The sequence below is a fragment of the Epinephelus moara genome, chromosome 16, assembly GCF_006386435.1.
Source record: "Epinephelus moara isolate mb chromosome 16, YSFRI_EMoa_1.0, whole genome shotgun sequence".
Taxonomy (NCBI): Eukaryota; Metazoa; Chordata; class Actinopteri; order Perciformes; family Serranidae; genus Epinephelus; species Epinephelus moara.
Window position 1 is genome coordinate 47413937 of NC_065521.1, and position 10000 is coordinate 47423936.

Here is a 10000-nt window from a genome sequence, read left to right on the forward strand (position 1 = left end):
GAGGGTCATAAGGACAGAGGGATGTCGTATGCTGTAAAGCCCTGTGAGGCAAATTGTGATTTGTGATATTGGGCTTTATAAATAAAATTGATTGATTGATTGATTGATTGACAACATAATAAACTGTCTTTTTGTCACTTTTTTTAAATGACAAACTATAGCAATCCATTTTAGTAACTTAAATTCAATACATAATGTGTCTGTCAGATAAAGGCAACTAGTGACACCTCACCAGTGTTGCAGGAATCTTGTTCTGTCATCGGTGCTAGTGCTGTTAGCTAAAGTTAGCAATTTTAATGGAAAGCTCGACAGTAAAATGTGAAAGTGAGATGAAATTTGTGTGTGCCCTTTCCTGTGTGGCCAAACTTTCACAATGTCTGATCTTCATACACAAACATGTTCACACTGACCTCAGCTTCATTTTCATTGTAGAATCTCTTCTTCATGTCAGGGTCCCAGTCGATGGCCACATAAGGCTGAGCTACAGAAAGACAGTACTGTCATTAGTACGTTTAAATCAAATGTAGAGTATGATACAGATGTAATGTTACCTGAAGATGACTTTACTGTACCATGTGTAGTGTAAAGAGTTAATTCCTAAGCAAGTAAAAGTGTTAAACTGCATAAGTTGATTGAGAAATAATGTAAAGGGTTTAAAAGGCTGATTGAGATGCATAATACAGAGTTATGAGTTGATATTGTATCTACACCAACGAGCACACTTATAACATACTATGTTCTGTATAATGCAAATACACACACACACTCAAATGTTTGTATTACCTAACACACACATAAAGGTTTATATTGCATAAGAGCACAAAGGACTGCATAAAGAAAGTCCCTAAGATTCACATGTTTTTTAAAAATAAAGTGAAAGCAAAAGCGAAGCTAAGGGTGGGAAATTTGGGGACTTCCAGGCTCAAAACGAAAGTGATACACCATTAAAATCTGGCCTGTTCACGATTGGACAAAAAGAAAATGGTTGCCACCAGTAGCTTTACAGTAAAGTGGGATGGATTAGCGAAAGAAGGTGGAGACTCTCCCCAGTCTCCACCAGCGTAAAAGCAGACGCACGGAGAGCTGTTTTTCAGTCCGGTCCCAGGGCTTGACTCGCTGAGTTGTATGTGTTGAAGCTTGTGAACACATTAAACTCGATTGCATTGAACTCTGCCTGTCTCCAGTGTTTCTTTGAATATACTTAGTAGAATCCAAAGTATCAGATCGACATCAGAGGATAACTGAGAAGCTACGTGGAGGACAAGGTCGGGAGCCTACAGGCCCACTTCCAGGCACCGATTTTTACCTCTACACATGTCAGAAGTATTTAATCTTTTAATGCACCTTTGAAATCCACTTAAAACAAGGAAAGTGAAATATTTCAACATATAAATTGAGCACTGCTGCTGTGCTGTGCTGTGCTGTGCTGTGCTGTGCTGTGCTGTGTTGTGTGTGTGTGTGTGTGTGTGTGTGTGTTCAGACTTACAGCTGAAGGACACAGCGCTCCCTCCCTCTCCCATCCCTCTCTCAGTCGTCCCATTTGAGTTGACCGCCTGGATGGTGAACAAACTCTTCCTCCTCTTACGACACACCTTCCTCTTTGCTGGCTGCTCATTGGCTGGCGGGCTGGGGGAACACGCCTCCTCCTGCTTGTCCTCTTCTTTTTCTTCTTCTCCGGTCTCACAGGGCGGCTGCAGTTGCTCTGCTGGTGGTTCTGAGCTGGTGTCGGAGGTCCTGCTCAAGTCCTCACAGGGTTTAGCGTCATCAGTGTTGGTGTCGTTGGCGTTGTTAGCGTCGGTGCTGCAGACGGCCTCAGTTTGGTTCTGGGGCCCGTTATTGGTCTCTGTGTCGCCGTGGTCCAGTGAGGGCTGTGTGTGGTTGACGTCGGCAGCAGTGTTGTCTGATTGGCTGTTTGCCGAGGAATCACCGCAGCAGGGTTCTGTCTGAGAGGGCCCAGCTTTCTCCACCTCCTCCTGCTCCTCCTCTGAGGAAACGACACAGAACCAGTGAGAGTGAAGCCGCAGCTCAAACACATCTGAGAAAACTCTCACTTCACAATACGCCTGCACGTTTGTTTTTATTTTCAGTTCACTGTTAAATAACAAAATAAAACGAAAGCCTGGAAACTAACTCAACTCAACTAACTTTTAACTTATTTGCTTTTGAACAATTTATCTCAATAAGAAATATTTTAATTATCTTTCAGAGCATTGTAACTGATGAGATGTGCCTGAACCTTAACTGTGCCTTTGAAACTGGACTGAAATGTTTAAAACCTGTGTGCTGCTATCTCTGTAATCTTGTAATTTTTATAATGAAATCTCCTTGATAAGTGCTATACAAATAAATACTACTATCATTATAATTATTATTGTTATTAATAATAAGCTTGTGGGCTGACAGTAGTACAGTAGCTTGAGGATACCGTCACTGATGCCGTTGGTCTGAGTCTTGTACAGCTCCTCTTCATCCTCATCTTCCTCCTCTTCCTCTTCCTCCAACTCCTCAGAGGGATCAGGAGGTCGAACGTAGCGTCTGCACACACAAACACCTTATTAATGTAAATACTGAGTTTATAACAAGCTATAAAAAATGACTTGGTAATATGACCTGCTAGTCAATGACATGTGATACTATACTATGACACACAACACTATGATGAGCTACACACTGACAAACTGTAGTATTTTTCTTAATGAAATACTATCTCATGACCTTTTTTATGATTTTCTTTAAATAACATACTATAACCTACTATGACATTTTCAGCTACTTTTTTATGGCATAGTATGCTGTGACCTTTTTAGTATTTTTTTAATGACTTTAAAAATGACAAACTATACCACCACATTTTTAATGAAAATATTTACAACAAACTTTGACTTTTCTGTTTATTGTTTTATGGTACACTAAACGATCTTTTTTTTTAATGGCATATCTTACTATGACTTTTTTATGGTATACTGTACTATAATATGACTTTAAAAAAATATAGTGTACAGTTACTTTTTTAAGACATTTTTATTCATTTTAATGGCATATTATACTTTGACGTTTCATGGCTATGGCTTTTTTTTATGGCATACAATACCATGACTTTTTATACTTTTTTATGAATACTATTCTATGACATTTTCATATTTTTTTTTATGGCATACTATACTATGGCTTTTTTAAATAATGTTTTATGGCATACTATGCTATGACATTTTTATAAATTATTTTTAGCATACAATACTGTGAAATTTTTTTGAATTTATTTTCTATGGTATACTACAATATGACTTTTTTTAAATGGTTTTTTTATGGCATACTTTACTAGGACTTTTTACAATGGCTTTTAATTATTTTTACATTTTTACAAAAAATTAGTCAAGGTGCATTTATATTTAAAGAGTCTTTGAGTAATTGTCTATATCTGTGTGAGTGTGTGTGTGTGTGTGTTTCACTCACGCCAGCCTCTGCAGGAACAGGTTGTAGAGCGCCTCCCGGCTGCAGCTGCTGCGCGGCACATTCAGCAGCAGCGGGTGTCCAAACAGTGACGTGCCGTACGAGGTGCTGCCTGAGCCGTAGTCTCTGTAGTGGGAGCGCTCTCTGAGGTAGAGAGCCAGCAGCACCTGCTCCTCCTGCTGCTCCTCCAGCACACTCAGCTCATACCTGGACGTAGAGGCAAACTTTATGTAAAGCAGATGTGCAAATGTTTTACAAAATCCAGTGCTGTCTGAGGACGCCTCAAATCAACAGGCAGAGTAGACAATAAAAAGCTGAGGTTGTCTTACACAAAGATGTCGTCTCTGTCCAGTATGCAGCTCAGAGATTCATCAGCGTTATATATCTTATAAAAACGATGGTTGAACACATCAGCTACCACCATCTGAAACACACACACACACACACAGTTAAGACCTTCCTTCTCTGATCCTTTCACACTGTCACATCTCATCAGTCTCATAAGTCCACTGAGTGTTGGCTCAAATAAAGCTACAGTTATAATAAAAAAAACATTTTTAATACACAGCATTAAAAATACATAATTTTGTCATAATAAGTGTACGAATTCTTGACAAAGCCAGAAACGTTTTGTGAGGTCACAGTGACCTTGACCTTTAACCTTCGACCACTAAATTCAAATCAGTTTGTTCTTGAGTTCAAGTGAATATTTGTGCTAAATTTGCTGAAATTCCCTCGAGGCCTTCTTAAGATATTGCATTTATACAAATGGGAAGATGCAAGGTCACAGTGACCTTTGACATTTGACAGCCACTATCAGTTCATCACAGAGTCCACGTGAATGTTTCTGCCAAATGTGAAAAAATTCCCTCGAGGCGTTCTCTAGGTATCACATTAACAACAGTTCACAGTAGTCGTATTTCATCAAAGTGTGGTGCAAATATCAACCAAATTTTCAGATAACTGGCAAAAGAAAATGTGAATTTATGTGCTTTTCCATCCACTGCTGCTCTGGGAATGTTGGGGGGGTCTGTGCATCAAGTCAGCAGCAGGTGGTGCTAATTTTCCAGTCAGGTGCCACTGCAGACAAAGACGGCCGAGCAGGATGACTTAATTAAAAGAGCGTCAGTCAAACCTCAGTAAAAGGAAAACAGTGGACGTCTAATAACAGAGCACGCTGGACAAAGGAAATAGAGAGTTTAAAACAACTGATATTACAGCTCTGTGTTGTTGGAGGAGTTTAACAGTCCTCTGTTAGGGATGCATGATGTTGCATTTTTTGCCGATATCTGATGTGCCAATATGTAACAACTAATTTGCCCGATTACCAATATTGATATCAATATATCTGCTTTTTTACTCTACCTAATTTAAAGTCTTACTGACCCTTATTTCAGCCCATGATTCATCATTAATCATCAAACACACACACTGACCTGTGCGGGAGGTACGTTGGTCATCTCTGACAGAGCAGAGCAGAGGTCAGAAACTTTTCCTGCTTTAGGAACCACAACACGATGCTGCACACACAAACATACACAAACGACACTTTATCATATATTCATATCGCTATTAAAGTAGAGAAAATAGTTTTACTGCAAAATTGTCTACAGAACAAACAGTTAAATGTTAACATCAGGTAGAAAGTGTCACCTGTGCAGGTTTGGCGTACGGGTCCAGAGAGACAAAGAAGATCTCCATGACGCGCTCCTTGCTGACAGGAAGTGGGACGCTCAGGTAGCAGAAGGGGTCGAAGGTCACAGAGACCTTGTGGCACTCCGGACAGACGAGCGTGGACTTGAAAAGGCCGTGAAATGTGTCAACAATCACCGAGTCGTTCCGCCGGCGGTGGTTACGCCACGCCTCCTCAGCCACTTCCTGCGGGACAGGAAGGAGAGACATGAAGAATGAGAACATTATTGATTTGGAGCTTTGCAGCATCTCAGAAAAAGTTACTGTAAAAACTAAAGATAAAAAGATAAAAAACTAAAGATACGCCAAAGTGAACACATTACAGACGGAGCCGTGTGTGTCGGTGGGTTCTCAGCTGTGGTCAGAGCAGCTCACCTGGTCTGGTCGTCCTTCAGCGTCCCGTAGTTCGATGTACTCTTTGTTTTTGACTCTGTTGAGGTCTTCATGCAGTCCGTCCAGCAGGAAGGACAGCAGCTCCTGACTGTCGTGTTGCTGGTAGCCCAGAAACTGAGACGCAAAGTGACCCACCTTCGTCTGCAAACACAGAAAGGACAGGCAGTCAAATACAAGAAAGGTTGTGCATCACATTTTTGTTTGTGTCTGTCATCCTCACAGTTTTACAGAGACTGAGATTGAAGCTTCAGACATTAAAGGTGCACTCTGTGATTCTAACATGTTTTGTCAAAATCAGCAAATACCACCTCACGGCAGAACAAATATCTGGTGTCCTCTGAAAATGGGAAACAAACAAAGTGGCTTGGGCCGATTAAAACAACACCATGCCTGCTGATTTTCTCGTCAGCGTCCTTGCTCACGAGGAGCAGAGCTACATCATGACAGGAATGAAACATAAATAACATGAGAAATATTACTGGAGCTTCTGAAGGAGCACTGACGGGAGAGGTGCTTCTGTTTGGGTGTCGAGTTCAAATTATTCTCCAGAATCGCTGACTCATGTACAGTTGGTCTTTGTGGTAGGCTATTTGTCCTCCTCTGTGATTGGACGGCTGGGTGACAGTGTTTTGTTAAGTTGAACATTTTTAGACTCTTTTTGACCAGAAAAAAGGCAAATATGCAGAGCAGAGCAGACGCTCAGCACCCTGTCACACTGCTGCAGTTTGTAGCAGAGTGTAAATACAAAGTGTTCCCATTGTAAAGAATTAACAAAATAAGCTGGCCTCGGAAAACAACACTTTCCTTTTGAACAAGTTGAGGCGGAGCGGTCGCTGCAGCTGCACTTCTTCTTTTGGCATTCAACTACAGACTAGAACACTCGCAGACGTAAATGCTGCCCCATCTGGTGCAGAAGAATTCTATCCTCTGTACCTTCAGTACCTACGGGACTGGAGAAAATCAAGTACCGACACATTTTCAGAATTTTGGCCTCAACTTGGTACTAAAGTATCGGCCCTTGTGACACCCCTACACTGTGCTCAGCTCGCAGTAGTGTTAGTGGATCTCCTCTGTAAGTCTCCTTGTGGTTTGGAGTTTAGTTTCACTCCTCTGTTCCTCCTCTGTTCAGTTTCATCTGACAGATACAGGAACAGATCAGAGATCAGTGAGGCAGCTGTCTCGCTTCTGTGAATGAATCAGCCCAAATATTACATTACAGCAGTGTTTCTGGTGTTTTCTCTCTGGCCTAGAAAATACACCACACTTCAGAAATTATATTTCTTTACTCAGGATCCAAAGACCACTTCAGGACCCTGACCCACGTGTTGGGAACCACTGTGTCAGAGAATATTGTTGTTTCATCTTATCAAATGTTTCAGTTGCCACGGTGAGACCTCTGTGTGTGATCAGGAACTCGTCAGCTGAACGTTTTGTTACCTTGAAGACGCGCGGCACCACAGAGTAATGCCTCCCAGACCACATCTGTTTGATGACGTCAGCGTAGGCCTCAGCGATCTCTCCCTTCATGCCCAGAGGGTTGGTGAAGTTCAGCTCCTCCAGGTAGGAGCTCTGCAGGAAGTACTCCGTCAGAGGAGGAGTGTTACTCAGACACTGCAGAGAGAGACGGGAGGAGTTAGGATGAACAAAGAGTTTAAAAGTAAATTAAGGTTATAAATAATTATTAATAAGTTTCAAATGAAACTGAAACACGGACAGACAGAGGCTCAGTGCAGCTGAGTTCCTTCAGGCTGTGCTGAAACCTGAGCAGCAACACTAACCTCAGCCAGGTGTTAATTATGCACACAGCACATTTCATGATCTCTAGAAGATTGTTAAAGGGTTAAAGGGACAGTTGGCCCCAAAATTAAGAATACATATTTTTCCTCCTGTCGTGCTATTTATTAATCTACGTTGTGTGAGTTGCTGAGTGTTGGAGCCCTCTCTCCAATACAATCGAACTAGAAGGCACTGAGCTTGTGGCGCTCAAAGCTGTATCACAACGCAGGAGGAAGAGTGCATCTACTCATGAACAAGAGGCTCGTGCTCGTTGTTCAGGTGTTAAGGCCTCTGCACTACAAATCCGTATTTTTTGAAATTGTTGAAAGTTTCAAAAATAAATACGACCTCACGTTGTGTCCGTCATGTTCACACACTGACTCCAAAACTCTCGTCCGTGATTAAAGTTTTCAGAACAGGTTAGATTTTAGTGTTTTTGCACATCCGTCGCTTTAGAGAATCTTTTGACCAAGAAGAAGAGAAGAAAATGTATCGTAACCTGCAGAACACATCCACGACAAGAGAGGAACGGGGTGCTCACTATCTTTGCATAACACAGAAGGCCTGCTTTCAACCAGGGATGTGTGCGATTAGTCAACTAGCTGATTCCGTCTCCAGTCAGCACCAGAAATACTTGTCGTTTATACATATTATTAACATACCCAGGGGAAAACAAGGAGTTTGGGTTTGTATGTGAGACGAACCAGCGGCTCAGATCATCAACAGCTCTCCTTCTCTCTTTTAAACACACATGCACAAATACACACATGCTCTCATCTTCGTCCAAGTCTACATGACTGTCTCAAGTCCTCAGCTGCCTGCAGACATTTGATGCCGAAAGTATGTCCAAGCCTCGCACACACTTACAAAGACTGGATGTGTTCTTGTTAGGCTGAAAAACAGAGGTGCTTTTTGAGCACCTGAGAAGCCTGCATGTGTGTGTGTAGAGAGAGTTACTGTGTGAGTGTGTGTTTTTGTAAATGGAGAGGATCATTATATGTACTGTAAATAAATATTGTTTGTTAAGTTTTATTCAGTGAGTTCATGTTTTGTAGGGTAATGTACAGTGTTCATAATGCACGGTGCAAAGAGCTGCATGTTTCAGTGGTTTTTAAAATATGATTTAGTGATTGAAAAATGTCATGGCTCTTATAATATACTACATATTTTTTGTTGGTTTGTTAACCTTATCGATTAAATCACGTTCAGTTTCGACTGTTTTCTTTCTTGTAGACTCACGGACCAGTCTAAGTTTAAACCTCCGTTTAAATGTCACATTAGTCATTAGGAGCGTCCCTACTTTTAACAAATCAGATAGCAATATTCAGGTGGATGATGACGATGATGATGAGGAGGAGGGGAATGTAATAGAGGATGAGAACCACAAACAGACAGAGAGAAAAACAGTGTGGAGTCAGACAGGGAGGACAGTCCGGCCCCTTCAGGTAGCCATGGTGCCAAATGCAAAACAATGGCAGAGAGTGGAGACAGCTGGGAGGTTCCTCCAGTGGAGAGAAGAGAGGGAGCAAACACGTCTTTGAATTTTGCCTAATATTGAGAATTTTCACAATGAAGTGAACAATAAAACACATCAGACTCAGTGTGCAAGGTTTCTGTGATTTTCACTGGATGACAGATTGAAACAATACACACAAGTACAAGCTTGGAACGTAAAGGCTTCACTTTGGGTTTGTGTGTGTGTACATGTGTGTGTGTGTGTGTTTCGGACCTGTAGAGCAGAGTTCATGAAGCAGGTGTTGCCCAGGTTGGTGAGGCCGCAGACTCCCGGCTGTCCTCGGTACGAGTCCTGCTCCTCCACAGAGTTCCTCCTGAAACAACCAGAGCAGGCGTCAGCAGCAGATTCAGGTCAGACTGAATGAGACTGACATCAGGAGGAAGAGGAGGAAGGATCTCTGTTGCTGTGGTGTAGACACCAAGATGGTCTAGTAGGAATAGTATGTAGTAGACAGTATGCATTCACCTCATCTAGCAGACTGTCTGAGAGGACTTTGTCACTTAATCTTGGTGATCTGCTGGTAAATTGGGGCTTGGTACTCAATCAGTGTGGGGATGATGATAACATCCCCACCTGGACCTGTAGCATGTCTGTTCTATCTCATCAGTCTCTAGTTGTGATAGCAGTTGTTGGATGTTGGAACACTGGGCCAGGAGCTGTTTCTTTGTCAGCCCAGATGTTGGATTTCGAAGCATCCTGATATCCCACATCCTCTGCATGTTTCCCCTCTCACTGCAGTTACTTGTGTAGTAACATTCCTACAGTTCCATATTCTCTGCTCTAGTTCATCTATGTCTTGTTCCAGTAGCCCATTTCTCATCAGGTTGCCCTGGTTCCTCAACACCTTGTTGACCCTAGCGACACCCAAGCCAGTATGACTCTTGCGGTGTGCAGTTTCACTCATCCTGAGGTAGGCTAGCAGCATTAAGAACCTTGCCTTAGGGTTCACATTGAATACTTGTTGCCCCGCCCTGACCGGGAATCAAAGCCCCAATCTTCAAAAGTCAGTAGTGTTTAGTTTAGTTTAGTTTATTAAGGATCCCCATTAGCTGGTATCGTAACCAACTAGTCTTCCTGGGGTCCTGTTAACCACTGAGTCATCCAGCTACAAATCTACACAAAGGCTGTTAAAAAGTAATAATGGACGCCTCAAAGGGCATTACTTTTCTTACT

The 10000-nt window shown here is 42.0% G+C and overlaps 1 protein-coding gene across 2 annotated transcripts in view; it reads right to left on the reverse strand.

The window, feature by feature from the left end:
• The window catches only part of usp11 (ubiquitin specific peptidase 11), a 33373-nt gene that overhangs the window by 13104 nt on the left and 10269 nt on the right, over positions 1–10000 (reverse strand). For both annotated transcript variants that reach the window (XM_050064433.1, XM_050064434.1), the window contains 10 exons: positions 9041–9140; positions 6973–7146; positions 5518–5676; positions 5104–5328; positions 4887–4970; positions 3780–3874; positions 3454–3657; positions 2426–2535; positions 1487–1984; positions 411–481 (listed from right to left, as the gene is read on the reverse strand). In XM_050064433.1, the coding sequence (XP_049920390.1) occupies positions 411–481; positions 1487–1984; positions 2426–2535; positions 3454–3657; positions 3780–3874; positions 4887–4970; positions 5104–5328; positions 5518–5676; positions 6973–7146; positions 9041–9140 (1720 nt within the window). The remainder of the gene's footprint in view (positions 1–410; positions 482–1486; positions 1985–2425; positions 2536–3453; positions 3658–3779; positions 3875–4886; positions 4971–5103; positions 5329–5517; positions 5677–6972; positions 7147–9040; positions 9141–10000) is intronic.